Genomic DNA, 18,696 nt, shown 5'->3' on the forward strand with positions numbered 1-18,696 from the left:
ATTTTTATGTTGGAATTTGCAGAGGTCTACGTTAAAATTAATACTTGCTTTGTTTTATTATAATATGGTAGAATGTGAAGATAAATAGGTTTAAGTGTTCAACAATTTAGTTCAAGTCAGAGAGAGCTTTTTTATTAACTTTTGCCTGACGCAATGTGCATAAATTTAAGACTGAAAATAATAAAAGCAAGTTTAAAAATAGACTGTTTCATTTACTTATTGTCATTTCATTTTTTATGGTGGAATATGCACAAAGAATAGAATTAAGCTGAAAGGTCTATTGTTTTATATTGTTCCAGTAAAGTGTATTCAGGTTGTGCATCACGTTTTTGAAAAGTAACTAAGTAAAGTAACTAGTAATGTAACCAATTACTTCTGAAAATAAGTAATCAGTAAAGTAACAGAATTACTTTTTTGGTGAAGTAATCAGTAACTAATTACTTTTTCCAAGTAACTTGACCAACACTGTTGATAAATGATTGTTTTTGAACAGTGAAGTTTTATTTGTTCACAATTCCACAAGTTTGTTTTCATGTTCATGTAATTCCTTTACATTTCTTCTCGACTTGCTTGACAAAGTTTCTGTATGTTGATGTTTTTGAAGCCGTCTTGTTGTGGGTTTGTCCTTCTGTCCCGCTGTAGAATAATACCTATATGTTTGGCTTAAATCCTAACCAGCACCAAAATACCTGCTGGTTACCGGTGTTCACCCAGCAGAATCATGTCTCACTGAGTGGGGACCTGAAAAATACTTTAGCTTTCTTCTATAAATACTCAAATATTTCAAATGGAAATGGAGAAAATGAAGAGGGTTTTTTTCCGGCACTTTGTTTATTTTCAGTTTTTGAAAAAAGAATCTTTGACACTGTTTGTGGGTCAAACATCTTGAACACATCAACTGGATGAATTCTCATTTCTATCCAATGTGTACACGTGAGCTCCTGCAAATGTAATCAATGCTGACATGCAACAAAAAAATGTTGGCCCAAGAAATCCTACTATCAGACCTACAGTCAGTTACATCCATCCTTAGATTTAGATCTTATTAGGAAAATAATGGCAACCCAAGAATGCAAACTACAGTGCATCTGTGCATAATGCACACAACCAGATCTAACAGACATCATCCACTCACGTGTTGTAGGTTGAAGAAAGATTACCAGCTGAGACAGGTTGCACAGACAAAGAGTCAAATGTTCAGTAGTTGTGGTTGGCACAGGAGGAGCTTTACAGTTGCGCTGGTAGGTAATGCGCCTGCTTTTACATGCAGTAACATTCAACCCAGGTGTAATTAAGCCAACTTGTCTGTGGACATCGTATGCAGTCACTTAAACATTGAAATGGTATATGGTAAACAAGAGACTCCGTTATATTAGTCTCAATTTTCCACTGCACCCATTCATCAATGACCTCCAACAATGTATGTGGTCTTACTTTCAAATAAATCAATTTTCCAGTACATTTCTTTTATCATATGTATAAACTTGCATAAAATTTCTCAATGCCCCAAAATCCACTACTTGGTCACAGATAAAAAAAATGAAAATGTTTGATCAATTTCATTCTTTATTACAGAAAAGAAATCTATGGTTGCAGTCATCCGCCATCACAACTGCAGGGACGCATCAGCACATCCGTGGGGACGCGAGCCAGGTGGGGACAATGGAGAGATCAGAGCTGGCTCTCAGTCTCGCATTTGTCAGCTCCATTTTCTAGTTGCCAGGTGGACAGAACGAGTTCACTGAAGTTCATATTGCTCGCATTGAGTCGTTGCACTCGGTAGGTCTCGTAATGGATGTTGTGCGTCACATCTTTCAGGTCCTGCAAGTGAGACCTTTTGAAAAGAACACAAACAGAAAGATTCATAACTTTACATGCATTTCCTTACGCCTTCCAGAACAGGGGATTCAAGCAAATAAATCCTTCATAATTCCTCTCTGAGAGGATGCTGACACACACCAGGTGTACTTTATAAAGCGGTGGGTGAGTGTAGATTCCAGTCAAGTTACAAAGGCCATATACCTACAGTCAGTACTCGAGTTGTAAAAATAAATCAGTGGGGATGGTGGATTTTATCATATGGGGACAGATAATTCGTGCTGATTACAAATAATATAATATATTACAAATAATAGCAGTGACCAAAACACCTGCAGAAATACTGCAGGAATGACATAGCAGCAGTTAAATGCAGCCTTCTGTAAGCTTTAAATATCCACTGGGCTTACATCAAATACATCAAAACACAACAATAAAAAACACTTTTCTGAACTTATCAATATGACTCTGTCCTTCACAGGATAAGTAACATGGATCACTGCAAAAACTCACAATCTTAACAAGAATATTTGTCTTATTTCTAGTTAAAATGTCTCATTTTAGTAAGAAAATCTCATTACACTTAAAACAAGACTCATCACTGGGAAAAACAACAATTTTCACCTGTTTCAAGTAGATTTTCCCTTAAAATAAGTGGAAAAATCTGCCAGTGGAACAAGATTTTTTTGCTTGTAATGAGAACATAAATCTTGTCCCACTGGCAGATTTTACTACTTATTTCAAGTGAAAATTTACTTGAAACAGGTGAAAATTGTCAAATAAGTTATTTTTCTGGTGATGACTCTAAATGTTGAAATAGCAGTAAAACCACATTCATTGATGAAATGACATAAGGGATGGAAAGGAGGGATGGCAGTTTTACAGGAGGGATAATTTTGACCGTTTTTATTTCAGGGGGGTGATTTGGACCGTTTTTATTTCAGGGGGGGGGTGCCATCCCCCCTCGTCCCCCCTCAACTCCAGTATTGCCTACAGTATATGTGTGAGTGCATATAGAATGGGCTGTGGACTGCAACATCCAAGTGACCCTTGGTCAAGGCTGTTTGATTCTTCAAAAACATTTGACTGAAAAAACTGAGAAAACTGCATGAGTGAAACAACTAACAAGACAAGATATGACACTTAAAAGAGGGGAAAATAAGTTTGATGAAGGTGAGAATGAGGGAATCAAAATGCATCCCTACATGGGTGTGCACTCACTGGACAGGAGCTGAAAGCACAAAGGATTCACAACCGGTGCTTCAGAGTCTCCAGAGCTGCTCGTGGCAGTATTCTGTCCAGGTCCACTTCACGTCTCACTCGTGATCCCGGGCTGACGTCTTGACTTTCATGTTATGGCATATTGCAGCTTGAGGTTACTTAAGAATCTTTTGGCCCACGGAATACCATTGAGGCTACGTTCATACTAGCCCATGATTATTCCAAATTACCTTTTCAAAATGAAACCAATCACACAATGATGTTCCAGCTCTGGGTTGGAAAATATATCAATCCACATTACACTACTATTAACACACAGCCACCCATGTTGAGTGGGTATGCACATAGATGTGAAAAATAGCTAATAACTCAGCTGGAATAACCTTTGTTGTAGATTGCTCTGCTGATGGCTTCCTTTCCTGTTCAGTTGGCAACTGCAGTACTACAAGTACACACTGGGTGCATAACAGCTGATATATTTATGGAAACATAAGAAATGCATCCGGCTCCTCTGCACAACCTGCTCTAGGGTATGGGGGGTCACAATCTGGTCTTTCTCTCCTCCACCTCCTCCAAACCCATCATCCAGAGGAAACCACAGAGGAGGTGGTCACAGGAAGCTGGAGAAACCCTGCAGAGGTGCTTTGTGGTTACAGACTGGGATGTTCTCTGTGATCCTGGAGATGACATCAATGCCATGGCTGAGTTGATTGACTATATCTTCTATATAACTTCTGTGTGAACATCAACCTCCCAACAACAGTGACGAGCTTCCCCAATAATAAACCTTGGATCATCAGCGACATATAAGAGCCCCTCAACAAGAACTAAAGACCCTTTAGGGAGGGAGACGGAATTATTGAGGTCAGTACGAGAAGAACTGAAAGTCGAGATCAGAGATAACAAGGCAGTGTCCAGGAGGAAACTGGAGAACAAGCTCCAGCAGAACAACGCAAGAGACGTGTGGTCAGGGATGGAAATTAAAGGCTTCGGCAGAAGGAGGACATGGATGGAAGTCTGGACACAACCAATGACCTGAACACATTCTTCTACAGGTTCAGTTCAGAAACAATCCCAGCATGGGACTGACCTCCTCCCCTGACCCACGGCCTCCCTGTCACACCTCAGCTGTCCCGTCTTCCATCTCAGTCATGGATCTTGCTGCTGCGCCATCGTTGTCTCCAGCATCCTTCAACCTCAGCCTGAGCCAGGACAAGGTTCCAGTGGTGTGGAGGAAGTCCTGCCTTCTTCCAGCACCAAAAATATCTCATCCATCTAATGACCATACACCTTGAGCCCCTAACATCTCACATCATGAAGGTCCTGGAGAGACTTTTATTGGTCCATTTGTGTTAGGAAACAAGCACGTTCCAGGATCCACTGCAGTTTATCATCGTGGGGTTGGAGCTTCAACAAACACACCTGGACAAAGCAGCAGGACAGTGATGTTCTCTGATTTTACCATCCAGCCTGCAGTTCTACGTAAGAACCTCCAGAAGACACAGGTGGACGCCTGGATTACTGACTACCTGACAAACAGACTGGAGGGTTGTAGGTGTGACCAGGTGGTCAGCAGCACAGGAGCACCCCAGGGGACTGTACTCTCACCACTCCTCTTTACTGTACACCTCAGACCTCCAGTACAAGTGGGAGTCCTGTCATCTGCAGAAATACTCAGATTACTCTGCAGTCGTGGGTGTATCAGTGATGGACCAGAGACTGAGGACAGAACTGGTGTACCGTTTTGTGGCATGGTGTGGGAGCAATCATTTCATCTTGAATGTGAAGAGGACAAAGGAGATGATTGTGGATTTAAGGTAAGCCAGGACTAAGCTGAATAGTTTTTTCCATGATGGGAGAAGAAATAGAGGTGGTGGAGTACAAATACCTCAGTGTTCACCTCGGCCTCATGTACAAAGAGTGCATTGTGAATCCTTGTGTGGAAATATTGAGTATGCAAAAAGAATTCTGATGTTCAAAACTGTGCGCACGCGCAAATTCACTTGAAGTTTCATTTGAACAACACAACCAATGTGAAATTGAACATGGACGCGGGAGCACGACACTCCTCCCTGTCTTCTCCCTGTCTTCTCCCTGTCTTCTCCCTGTCTCCTCCCTGTCTCCTCCCTGTCTTCTCCCTGTCTTCTCCCTGTCTTCTCCCTGTCTCCTCCCTGTCTTCTCCCTGTCTTCTCCCCATCTCCTCCCTCAATCAGATTCATTTGTATATGAAGATGAGGATACATATCCATGAAAAACCGCTCATCTTAACAAGGAACTTACATTTAGGATCTTTTGGTCTCCTTCTCTTTGTCAGGCAGGTCGTATTTAAGTGATTTCTTGATTGAGAACAGATGAGGCAGGAATCAGGCCTGGGTGTGGCTGGAGAAATTAAACTCAGCTTTCCAAAGATGTGATGAACCAAAGTTAATTTATGTTTTAACAGGGGTGGGGGGGGCAAATCCTTTTTCACACAGGGCCATGTAGGTTTGGATTTTTCTTTCCCCTTAATAATAAAAACCTTCATTTAAAAACTGCATTTTGTGTTTACTTGTGTTATCTTTGTCTAATATTTAAATTTGTTTGATGATCTGAAACATTTAGGTGCGACAAACATACAAAAAATTAAGAAATCAGGAAGGGGGCAAACACTTTTTCATACAACTGTATATGCCTATGAATCCCAATAGCACTTCTTTAAGTGTTATGACAACATTAAGTCGTGATAATTGCAATTAAGTCAAAGGAATTGAATTCAGTTCAATTCAATTTGATAATATCATTCCATGAGGGAATGATATTTTATCAATCCCAAAAGAGAACTACCATATTTCAGTTACAGTCAGTTCATGGTATGGTCCCTTTGAAAGTCTTTTTCTCGTCCCTTAGTGGCCCATCCTGTAATTCAGGGGTGTCCAAGTCGGTCCTGGATCTATCCTCTATCCTGCACTGTTTCCACACACCTGATTCTAATTAATGCTCATCAGCTTGTCTTCAAGGTCTGCACAACTCAGTTAATGGCACAGCCATGTCTGTCAGGGTGAATTAAAGAAGGCAAACATCTAAAACCTGCTGGACACAGGCCCTCCAAGACCAACTTTGGACACCCCTGCTGTAAGTGGATATAAAGAGGCCTTTGACTGAAGACACTGACTACGTTTACATGCAGTCAAAATTGGGGTTATTGCTAATATTCCGGTTACTGAAACATTGGGAATATTCCGTTTACATGGTAATTAATCATTCAGGATATCTGGATCAAACCAGCGACGCACGGAGAACATCATGACGCAATTACCGTCATTTCCTCTTCTTCTTCCTGTATGCAGGATATGCGCAACTTTTCTCTCTCCTTCTTGTAAATCTTCTATCCCGGTACTTTCTACTGTCTACAAATGCAGAAATGTTCATATCCTTCATTCCATTTATGAAGTGATTAGTCTCCTCCTGGTCTTGTGTTTCTCCGTGTTTATAAGAACTTCCTGGACTCAAAAGACCAGGATTCCTTGTGAACAGAGCATGTGCAGAAAACAGATTCCTGTTCCGTTTGATGAGGATATTCTGTTTGGCGTTTCCATGACCCAATATTCAGGTTTTAAAAGGAGTAACCCAGGGCTCATATTGGGGTTTTTAAAAACTGGAATATGAGCAAATTCAGGTTATTCAAAGGGGTTATTGGTGTTTACATGGCCGTGCAAATTTGGGTTATTGCCAATATTTGGGTTTTAAAAGGGTTATTGATGCATGGAAACACAGTAACTGTTGCTGAGTCACTGTGTTGTGAAGAGGATGCTTAGAGCTGTCCATGATATTCATTTTGTGAAGTATCATATTTTTCTGATTAAAACGGGACAGAACCAAGAGAAAATAATCGCTATTTATTTATCTATTTATCTGTTTGAAATCTGCTTCTACCTACTTCTATCTACTAAAGAAGAAGTAGCGTGTTCTTCTTTGCATTTATTTTGTCTAAGTTTTGATTCTAATTCCGGTTTGCGCTCCCCCTAGCGGTGGAAGAAAAATCCACAGAATAGCTGCACCTTTGTATAAGCCGCATGGTTGAAAACCTATGAAAAAGTAGCGTCTTATAGTCTAGAAAATACGGTATTCTCCTCCACACAAATCAGCTCCAGATGCTCCAGAACAGAGCCAGCTTTCTTTCTCAGTTTTTTTCAGTTTCAAGTCCCTGACGCTGATGCTGCCTTCTTAAAGGGAAAGTTCGGTTTTTTACAACCTGGACCTTATTTCTGGCATTTTTTATGGTCGTATACTCACCCAGGCAAGTTTGGTGTCATTTGGAGTCCTTGGGAAGATATTAGGAGTTTTGTGCGAGCCTCTTCTCCATATAACGGTAGTGAACGGGGCACAGCGGGACACAGACGATGCAGCGTCTAAATAACACATGATTGCCGCGAAACTCTTCATTTCTTTTATGAATCACTAGATCTGCTTCCAGGACCTGTTGTCTACATCCGGGGCTGTGTGTGTAACAAATAAATCAGTTTTTAAACAAGACCTCTGAACTCATGGTGTCATCTCTCTGGAGAAGCGGCTGGCAAAAAACCCCCTAATATCTTCCGAAGGACTTCAAATGACACCAAACTTGCCTGGGTGAGTATATGACCATAAGAAATGCCAGAAATAAGGTCCAGGTTGTAAAAAACCGAACTTTCCCTTTAACAGAAATGATTTCACTCACTGCAAGATGTTCAACATCTTGCTGCAAAGGCTTGAAATGGTGTTAGACCTACAGTCTTAACAGATTCAGCTCTTTGCACGGTACATGTAGGCGGCCGCTAAGGGCGCCATCTGCTGGAGGGGCTTCACTGCAAGCTCTCAAAAAAACAAAAACCAGTAATCATTTCCCCCCATACTGGAACCCTTTTCCTGTGCTCTGTCTTAAAAATAAAAAATTAACAGATAAAATAAATGGAGGAGGAAGTGGACCAATAACCTGCTTCTTCCACCAAGCAGTAAAGGACAGTCATACAGGCACTTGGACTCTCCCCCACCCACCCCGTCCTGATGCAGCTCCGTTAACAGAGAGATGTGATGAGTTATCGGTGTTCATCTAAGGTAGCAGTTCCCACAAACACAATTCAACAAGTCACAGTATTCATATTGATATTGTCACCATGGGCCCTCGGGTTGGTGGGACAGTTGAAACATTGTAAGTGTAGAAGAACGGGAGGAGTGGTTAAAATCTAGGATATTGATACCAGTGCATTGGGCTGTTCATTGGGGTGTTGTGTCTGTACCTTAACAGCAGCTGAGTCAATAATCTAAGACGTACAATCAGTGCCAGCTGATGCCGGGATGCTACGACTGCTGCTAAGATAACACGAGTGAACCCCCTTGGTAGATACTTTCAGATAGCAGTTCCGCGTCCGGGCTGCAGAGACAAGCTTCCTCTTTCTCTCTATCCACTTTGCTCTTACTCTAAGTCAGAGCACATCAGGGTTTAGGGATGCAGTTTCTCAGTTTGAAAATAACTGCTGAATAAATGTTGATGTCATGTATCATTGTCATTCTAAGGTCGTATTTGGTACATTTTAAGACCTGTTATGAATGATAAGCCAATCATTATATCCCTGAAGACTGCCGAAGGGTTTACTTTAATGTCTACTTTAAAGTTTATGTTGATGTTCAAATGTATGTATTTCAAAAAGCACTGCACCAGAGTAATAGCACATTCAAACTCACCTTATAAGTAGATCTCTCAGGTTGGCAAACTCACAGTGCTCCACATTTTCAACTGTGGGGGGAAAAAAAACTATTTTTATTATTCATGTATATTTTTCACGTTGATATAGAGGACTAGTGAGGGCACAGACCCCTTTATTACATGAAGAAAGAAAGAAAGAAAGAAAGAAAGAAAGAAAGAAAGAAAGAAAGAAAGAAAGAAAGAAAGAAAGAAAGAAAGAAAGAAAGAAAGAAAGAAAGAAAGAAAGAAAGAAAGAACTACACAATTAAGAAACAAAAGCAACATTTGGTGCTGAAAAAAACTGGATTTAAAGAAAAAAAAAACAAAGGCAAAAGCCTGCATTAAAAGGGCAGACTGTATAAACTGCATTTTCAGAAAAACAAATAAAGTATGACATACATTGCACAAAACTGTTAACATTTTCGAAAGTATAAACTGTAAAAAAAGAAAAAAAAAGAAAAAAAAAGCATTGCTTAAAGACAGCATTTACACCACCTGGTGGCCGTAAACATGTACCGATTTCTCTATTAATGAGAAACATATTCATTAAAAACCAGAATGTTTTAGAAAGTATAAGGTTTGATGATGAAATAGCGCAAAGATGCGAGACACAGGATGACAACAGGCGTGAATGCTGACTTAGCATTCACAGGAACTGAACAAATGTATGTTTCTGTTCTGTATCCTCACATTCATAAAGAATTCAACGCCTCAACAGAGCACCTATAAGAAAGAAGATGGTAACTCTTACAGTAAGTGTGTAATTACCACATTAAGAGAGGTCGATGAGCAGTCTTAGTTCATGTCATTAAGAAGACATTCGTACAGACACGAGTACTTTGTCTCTTAAAGTGTTTAACATCAGCAACAAGCAACAGCGCTTAAACCAACCCTATCAAGAAGGAGTCAAAAATTAAATCATGAAAGTAAAAAAACGTAATTATATTCTACAATTTTTTTAACGCAAAGTTAGAAACAGGGGAATACCTAATGCACCCAAAGAAAGAAAGAAAAACCTTGGTTATTTTTTTCTCAAGTTTTTCAAAAAGCAAAAACAATTGGTTTGTTTTTTTCTGTTTTCCAAAAGGCTTGAGAAGAATATGACGGAGGATAATATGTCAGGAGAGTGACGAGGGTTTTGGGTATGTATCGGTGTAGCTATTGAGGTCTTTGCTGCACCTTTTCATCTCCTTTTAAAATCTAAACACACCAAGAAAGACCACTGCAAGAGCTGGCTACTAAACACAGACATGAAATTCAAACCGTACCTTCAATGATTCCCCACTTTGTTTTACGACCAAGCACACTGTTTCCATTCACTTGGTGCTCCCTGTTGGCCCCCACCACAGCAAAGGGAATACTTTCCTGGACACAAAATGAATGAATGAATGAATGAATGAATGAATGAATGAATGAATGAATTAATTAATGAATTAATTAATTAATTAATTAATTAATTAATTAATGAGACTTTGAATGAAACTTTGGGAAAAGACTTTGCTCACCACTGCAAAGTCAAAATGAACATGAACTCTGAAAGCAATGTTGATTTGAAAAATACTACTTCAATTTAATTAAGTCATTACATTTCCCCGGAGAGCCCTTCTGAGTAATTATGACATCTATAAGAGCTCCCCATTGTGTATTAATGTATGTAACTGGGTGTGATTGTATAGTATTGTACAGACACATCTGTTGACCACTTCTTAATGACTGCATTAGCCTATGCCTGAAAATATCCAGCTGATTACTAGGCTGGCATATGTAGACCAAGGCATGTGCTGTTAATGAAGGCACTTTTAACTACTGGTAACAATTGTTTCATATTTAAACTAATTTTCTATGTCTAAACTGTCGTATTAGTGTAGAGGAAAAAATAAAATCAGCCCGACATATTTCCCAAAGAAAAAGATTCCTAAAGATCTGCTGGTTAGAAGAATCCATATTAGTCAACATTTATGATGTACATTCACAAGACAACACATGGTCAAATGTTTCAGAAGTGGAGTCTCTACCCTGATGCGGTCATTGAGGATGCGCTCTTCGGGATCTTCGTCATACTCCCTCTGGGGGTAAACACAAATTCCATTGGCTAGCAAATCTTGTCTGATCTGTAAAAAGGGAAAAGTTAGACACAAGCCCAAAGGTGAGATGCACTGGTTCATACTGAATATGCTGATTATGTCATGAAAGGAAATTAATTAATTAATTAATTAATTAAGATGTCCCAGCACGCATTTTCCATCTGTGTGCCAGACATTTTTAAGATGGTTCACAGGCCTCGTCGATAAACGGAAAATACACATTATCTACAATTGTCAACCAGCTATATAGCAACTGGATTAGAGATGAGAAAAACAGTAAACAAATAACTTCTGCACAAAGCAACCACTCACAAAACCACTTAAGAAAAAACAGCCACGAATATACGTATGTAGGCCTGTATAGAGAAGTCACACCTAGCTCTTACTCATCAGGGTAAGACTTGGCTACGGGCCTCCAAAATGTAAAAATGTCGACATTATGTAAGGGCCAGTTTGTATCTATGCTGTTTCAAACTTTCGCCTTGAAAGTTTGAAACAGCATAGATACGCCCCCCTACGATAAGCCTAACGATGCCAATGGGGTATAGAATTGTATAAACTGAACAAGATTGGCCCTAGCACTGAACCCTGTGGGACACCGTAGCAGAACTGTGCAGAACAAACTGGAATCTGTCAGATTTAAACCAGCTGAGGGCTGTCCCTTTAATCCCAACAGCATGCTCAAACGCAGGGTTGTCCAAAGTCTGGTTTTAGATGTTTCTTTCATTCAATACACCCTGATACATTATCGGACTTGTGCAGTCTTGGATAAACTGATGAATAATGGTCACATCAGAGGCAACGCTAACAAATAGTCCGGTTCTATGTCGTAGGCGAGGACGAAATGGAGGGTGATATTCAAATCATACGTCGGTCCATTTACTTTTTGTGAGATGCCCATCAGTTCTAAAATAGAATTAAAAGCTACCTTTAGGCTATCACACTGTCAAAATCCATATGAGACAACATTTGTTGTATTAGACGCTATATAAATAAAATTGAATTGAATTGAATGAATGTTAAAGTCACCCTCTATGATGATTTTGTCAGTGCTGAAAAACCAAATAGTAAATCTAAAAAAAAACTCAGACAGAGGCTCCACATTAGCACCAGTAGGGCCCGGTACACTACCACTAACAAAACAGTTAGTTTAATCAAACTGTTGTTTTTCGTCAATAAAAACCAACAACTGAGACTGACTCCAGGTGAAATCATCATGTCCTTTGATGTTACTTTACTTTTCACTGGCATATCTAGACGTGAGGCAGTGGAGACTGTCAGGAAAAGACTGGAGCAAGATGGGACCTCAAAAGACAGGATCAGTTGTACTCGAGAGCAGATCAGTAGCCTGCTGGGCCTCTGCCTCTCCCCCATATGTTTCAAGTACAATGACCAGCTTTACAGACAGAAACACTGCCCTGGGTTCTTCAGTGTCACCAAACTTTTGCTAGTATCGACATGGAGGTTGTGGGAAGCATAGCAGTCGACTCTCAAAAGGGAACAACACCAAGACACTGGTTCAGACACCTAGATCACACCTGGGTCAAAATCCAAACACGAGAAGTAGTGGCCTTCACTGAACACATCAACTTAGTGAATAGTAACATCCATTTCACCAGGGAGGATACAGAAAACACCAATATATCAATTTTGGGCTGTGCTGTGCACGTTGAGGATGAAAGTGTGAACACTGAAACCACGCACAAAACCAAAACACTTCAAGTAGGCACCAACGCCCGTAGGAAGGACCATGACAGGCTGGTGAAATGTGGTCTGGGTAGCAGTCGTGGCGGGGCCTCGACGACCCAATCCCTGGACCAAAACCCTCACAGTGGGGACATGGAATGTCACCTCGCTGGGGGGGAAGGAGCCGGAGCTTGTGTGTGAGGTTGAGAGATACCGGCTAGAGATAGTCGGGCTCACCTCCACACATAACTTGGGCTCTGGAACCCAACTCCTTGAAAGGGGCTGGACCCTCCACTACTCGGCGGCGAGCTGGTGTGGGCTTGTTTATAGCCCCTCAGCTCAGCCGCAATGTGTTGGAGTTTACCCCAGTCAACAAGAGGGTCGTTTCCCTGCGCCTTCGGGTCAGGAAAAGGTCTCTCACTGTTGTTTGTGCCTATGGGCCGAACAGCAGTGCGGTGCGTAGTGATACCTGCAGGGGGGTGATTGGGAGGAACGGCCTCTCGATCTGAACCCGTGAGGTACTCTGTTATTAGACTTCTGTGCTGGTCACAGTTTGTCCATAATGCATACCATGTTCAAGCATAAGGTTGTTCAAGTCCATCAGTATACGTGGCACCAGGAGATCCTCGGCTGGAGGTCAATGATCGACTTTGTTGTCGTTTCATCTGATCTTCGGCTGTATCTCTTGGACACTCTGGTAAAGAGAGGGACGGAGGTGGGGATGTTCTGGATTTGACCAGGGACATTGTTGGACGGGGGAAGAAATATTTCCGAGGATCTCCTCAATCCGACTGACATGCCTTCCATTGAGGAAGCAGAGAGTGGGGACTCTGGGGCGTGCTCATCCATCACCCAAGCTGAGGTCACTGAGGTGGTTCATAAGCTCCTCAGTGGCACCGGGGGTGGATGAGATTCACCCTGAGTACCTCAAGTCTCTGGATGTCGTAGGGCTGTCTTGGTTGACACGCCTCTGCGACATTGCATGGAGGAGGGGGACAGTACCGCTGGAGTGGCAAACCGGGGTGGTGCTCCCTCTGTTTAAAAAGGGGGAACGGAGAGTGTGTTCTAACTATAGGGGGATCACACTTCTCAGCCTCCCCGGGAAAGTCTTCCCTCCTGCCATTCTGTGGGGGGTGCTATGGGTTCCGGGCCCTCTGCTAAGGGCTGTTCAGTCTCTGTATGATCGGAGCAGGAGTTTGGTTTGCATTGCCGACAGTAAGTCAGACTTGTGATTGACAGATGGACTAGTGCAGCGTCTGCAGTTATGCGGTCGGTGTGCCGGACCGTCGTGGCGAAGAAGGAGCTGAGTCGAAACGCAAGGCTCTCAATTTACCGGTCAATCTACGCTCCCATCTTCACCTATGGTCATGAACTTTGGGTAATGACCGAAAGGATAAGATCACGGATACAAGCGGCTGAGATGAGTTTCCTCCACAGAGTGACTGGACTTAAAGATAGGGTGAGAAGCCCGGTCAAGACTCCACACCACTCTATTCCAGCAGAGGAGGAAGGGACCATATTTGCTTAATTTTAGTGCGTTTTCTTGGTTCATTGTTGTGGCCAACAACTCGGCCGCTCAGCTCCCTCTTCCCTTCCCTCTAGAAGAGAACGACAAACATGACAAGATCGTATTTACTCTAGACTGAGGACTATCACAGCTCCAGATCTGACCCTGTAGCTAACCAGAAACCACACCCCATCACCACAATTGTAATATCCAGAATTAAATTTAAAAAAGATTCTACTCAAATATCATTCCACATAATTCCAACAAAGCACTTGGAGCTCAGACTGCAAACTTGCTTGTGGTTCTTGTAGTTTCAAAAAACAAACTGGGAGGCTGAGTTTTCTGGACTCCTTATTCATGGAACCCATGGTAGCTCATCTTTGTCTCAGAAATGTTGCATTTTAAATGTATCGTTCTCGTTATATCTAAAATTCCAGCAGCTAAACAGCAGAGGCAGATTTCATAGCATGCTGTCTCTCTGAAACAAGTACAGCGCAACCCTACAAAGGCAACACTGCTGCTTTGTGAAAGGGTTACAAACAGCAAGGTTAAAATAGATCAATGTAAAATCTTACAGAAAAACAAGAAAAAAAACCCACAAAAATGAGTGATATGTTGGTGTATGTTTCCTTACCTTTTCTTTGAACTCCTGTCTTTCCTCAACAGTTAGTGTGTCAGCTTTAGCAATGACAGGGACGATGCTCACAATCTTCCCCAACCTCTTCATGAACTCAACATCAATAGGGCGCAACCTTGGAAAAAAGACAGTTCCCCATCAGTTGGACAGCAGAAAAACCTATTCACATGTCTGAAATTGTTAAGAAGTGTGAATAAGAAGGTACCACTTCTCTATATAAATGTCTCTGTTGGGTATCTACTGACATCTTGACCTGTGGTCCCAACCTCTGAACACCTCAGTGTCTGCTGTCTACTCCTGTGTATTCATGGGCATCAGTCAGGTGACTTTGTTGTTGCGGGCGCCGTCTTTAAGACCGTCACATAGTCTGTCCTCGGTCAGAGTGCGTTTTGTGACACCCTACAAAGGCACACCTAACTGTTGATGTATTCCAAGAAGACTGATAGATCAGGATTTGATCCATATTTGCTGTCAGGCGAACTGCTGAGCCCTCTAAAGTTTAGTAAAACACTGCCTCATTTTACATTTGGGGGTATTTACTTTTACCTCATCCACAGTCTTTCTCCATACACCAGTGAAGCCCTCAAGATGTTCAAAAGCACCGAAGCCTACTGCTATTTTGCCTCAGGATGGGTTAATGATCCCAAAATGTATCATTATGAGGCAAAGAAGATGTTGTTGATCACAGGAAGATTGGGTAGCAGTCTGTCAAACAAGCGATATTAAAGTTAGATAATAGCGTTGGCCATATTTACATTGGCAACATCAGTTTGTGGGTTCCCATCAAACTGTGTTTTTCAAATCAGCGTAATTCTCGTAACTCTCCGAATCTCGTCCTGCGAGACTTCTCTTCAAAATACAAAAATATCTTTAGTCTTTGATAAATTATTGTGATTGCTGCTACCGCTGTCACCACATTCACATGAAAAAGATTATTCAGAGCTAAAGCCCTGATATAACGCAGTAATGCATAATGATTAGTAGTGTTTTAGCACAACTACATGGAATCAATGAGGCCAAAAACAGCTGGAAACTAGATTTAGATTACTTAAGATTGACCGGCTACATCACATGCAGCGCTGCCAGATACGTGCAAACGTGCAAAAAGTGTTTTCCATGATGCTTTCATGGGGTGGTTTTTAGGTAATTCAATAATTTAATTTAGTCACCTGAAAAACCACCTTATAAAAGCATAAAAAGGCTTTTGCAATATTTGGGTCAAGTGATTCCTCCTGATGGCAGCAATCCATTTCTGATTTCACCAGCCACCTATACTACACAGCAGCACTGATGTGTTGTGTATAGCACCATTAGCATCTGATAGCACATGCTACCCACTCCAGAACAGTGCTGGCGCTCTGCCCATGTGGATCACGACTGTGCATAGGACATCAAGTACATGAAATCATGAAAAATGACATATTTAAAATAAATAAATAAAGCATGTTAATAGATACAAGCAATAAAACAGTATCCTATTTTCTTGAGAAAAAGATGATAGCCTGTGTGGCCCTCTCTCTCATCTCCCAGTGGTCTGTTGTTGTGTTTGGACGTGGCCTCAAAAAGGCATCAAGAATTGTGTCGGGAAAGAGGAAAAACAAGAGACTGATGCTCTCACGTTGCTTGCAGGTAGGTGGATATTTGAGGTTAATTGTCAAACTTGGGGGACTTGGTAACATTTAGCCCTTTATAACGTGAGCCCCTACATGTTCAGACTTTAGTGCTATGTTGCAAATAATTGATGCTGGGTAGCTAGTTATTTGATGTTGTGAATATGGATTATTATGGACACAAGGATGATTTTATTTAGCAATTGATGCATAACACTAGCAATCCTTCAGTGTCGCCCAAAAAGCAACTAGCAACTTTATTAGGTCTCATTGGAGACTTTTAGTGGCTCTAATGTGGAGGAGGGTATCATTTTCACTCATTTCTCAGCGAGCAGTAGGTGCATCCGTGGGCCGCTCCCACGTACCGAAGCGCTCTCAAGGCGTCCCAGTTGTCACGCGCAGCGCCTGCCTGCTCCAGTCAGAGCCAAGAGCCAACCATGTCGCTTCCAGACTGAGTCTTATGCAGAACTAAGACTCGTTGCAGTTTCCTGACCGGTTGCTAGAGTCTGGCTTCAAAAGAGTCCATCTCCACTGACCTCCACGTTAAAATGTCCAAATTTAGAGTCACGTGCCAATCCTTTACTTTTAGGCTTACATAAATGATACATTTTTTTTAGCATGTTCGAAATAAAGTTTTTCATTCATTCATTCATTCATAAATCTACAATTAATGTATGCAATATTTGTTGCACAGTAGAATCCCTGAGTATTATGTTTTGTTTTCCTGAATCAACACAAGCCAGTGTAGAGATATGTACAAAGAGGGGCTCAAGGCCAACCATCCAGCAGCATTTCATGCACACATCAACACGGCTAAAGAAAGGCACGGCAATAGACCGACAAGAGTTAACGTTACTGAAGGGAGAATGTTTTCAAAGGCTTAATCTCAATCACCCTCGCACTGACTATTAGCACTTTTACACTAGTACACCTACACCTACTCAGCCCGACTCGACTCATCACGCCTCGCCTTGCCCTCGTTTGTTTTCTATACCCAGATCAGAAGTAGACGGGTTGGACAGAAGCTGCTGTGACGTATTTGATTGTGTATCTAAATGAAGAAGACAACAACACTAAAGATGTAGAACCTGGAGGAGATGATAGATGTGCTGCTGGGTCTGTGGCTTGTGTTTGATATCAAGTTAAAAAATGAGAGTGAGAGAAGCTTCAAGCGGTGACACTTATTTTTTTTGTTAGTTTGTCTCTGTGCTGCTGAAAAGTCAGCTGGAGCCGTGAGCAGCTATGAAGAGACAGAGCTCCTGGTAGATCTGGTCGTTCCTCATCTCTAGATCCTTTTTTAATTCTCTCCTCAGCACCAGGTTTATGAACATCTGCACCTCAGAGTTGGATCATGAAACAGATTTTTGCGCTGCACTGCCATGACGTCTGACGGCCTCGCCCCCAGACCAATCGGTGGCCTGTAATGTGATGATGTCAGATACAGCCGACTCAGCCGCTTAGAACCTCAGCAGAGTAGATACAGAAAAAGTATCAACTCTGCACGCCTCCACCCGCCTCCACCCGCCTCCACCCCTAGTGGAGAAGTGCAAAACCAGGGTGAGGCGAATCGGGCTAGGTAGGTGCTAGTGTGAAAACACCATATGAGTCAGACAATGGCAACTTCTTGAAGGACATGGAGCTTAAGGCAACTCTGTAATGGAGAATCACTTGGCAAAAATAGAAGATGAATGTTCCCAGACATACGACCTCAACCATGAGAGACAGCTAATACAGATCATGTCCTCAGAAACATTACGTACTATTGTGAGACAAATCTAAGAAATAAAATATTTGTCCCTCATTCTTGATTGTACTCCAAGATGTAAGTCACAAGGAACAGATGTCACAGTGCACATTGTCTGTTTCCAGCCACAACCTTACATCAAATAAAACTATTTGATTTACTGATGTGGAGCAAACTACTGGCCTTAATCTGTACAGTGTTTTCTGAGACAAGCTGAAGGAGCTTGGCATTGCATTTAATTATTATTATAATAATAATTACAACCTTCATTTCAACAGGTATGTCCCATTGAGATTATGAGGTCTCTTTTTCAAGGGAGCCCTGGCCAAGAGGACAGCAGTCCAAATTCCACTGCAGACAACAATAATCACAACCAATAAAACAACCACTCAAAAACATACAATATAAAACATACAGTATAAAAAAATATCATTCTAAAAGGGAAAAATAAAAGTTAATGCGATGCTAGCTGGACAAGCAGTTACAGGCACCTATTAGAGTCAGTCTCCAATTCTTTAACACACCTTTTAAAGCTCTAACCAGGACCAGCTCCTGCATTTTTAAATTAGTCTGTAATTAGTAATTAGCGCCTTACACATAAACGTACAGTATATTCCCTTGCCTAGCCAAAGTGCTACAGGTAAATCCAAGAGCATTGTTTGTTCCTTGTGGAGCCCACACCAGGAAT

The 18,696-nt window shown here is 41.5% G+C and overlaps 1 protein-coding gene across 3 annotated transcripts in view; it reads right to left on the bottom strand.

Moving 5' to 3' along the window:
* Nucleotides 1-516: 516 nt before the first annotated feature.
* The window catches only part of septin12 (septin 12), a 114,141-nt gene continuing 95,961 nt past the window's right edge, over nucleotides 517-18,696 (bottom strand). For 2 of the 3 annotated variants that reach the window (XM_061711873.1, XM_061711872.1), the window contains exons 6-10: nucleotides 14,652-14,769; nucleotides 10,756-10,851; nucleotides 10,009-10,105; nucleotides 8,740-8,791; nucleotides 521-1,834 (exon numbers count right to left, since the gene is read on the bottom strand). In XM_061711873.1, the coding sequence (XP_061567857.1) occupies nucleotides 1,672-1,834; nucleotides 8,740-8,791; nucleotides 10,009-10,105; nucleotides 10,756-10,851; nucleotides 14,652-14,769 (526 nt within the window). In that variant the 3' untranslated portion in view covers nucleotides 521-1,671. Of the gene's footprint in view, nucleotides 1,835-8,739; nucleotides 8,792-10,008; nucleotides 10,106-10,755; nucleotides 10,852-14,651; nucleotides 14,770-18,696 lie in introns of all 3 variants that reach the window. The other variant, XM_061711871.1, reaches the window with a different exon arrangement.

The sequence above is a fragment of the Cololabis saira genome, chromosome 21 (assembly GCF_033807715.1).
Source record: "Cololabis saira isolate AMF1-May2022 chromosome 21, fColSai1.1, whole genome shotgun sequence".
Taxonomy (NCBI): domain Eukaryota; kingdom Metazoa; phylum Chordata; class Actinopteri; order Beloniformes; family Belonidae; genus Cololabis; species Cololabis saira.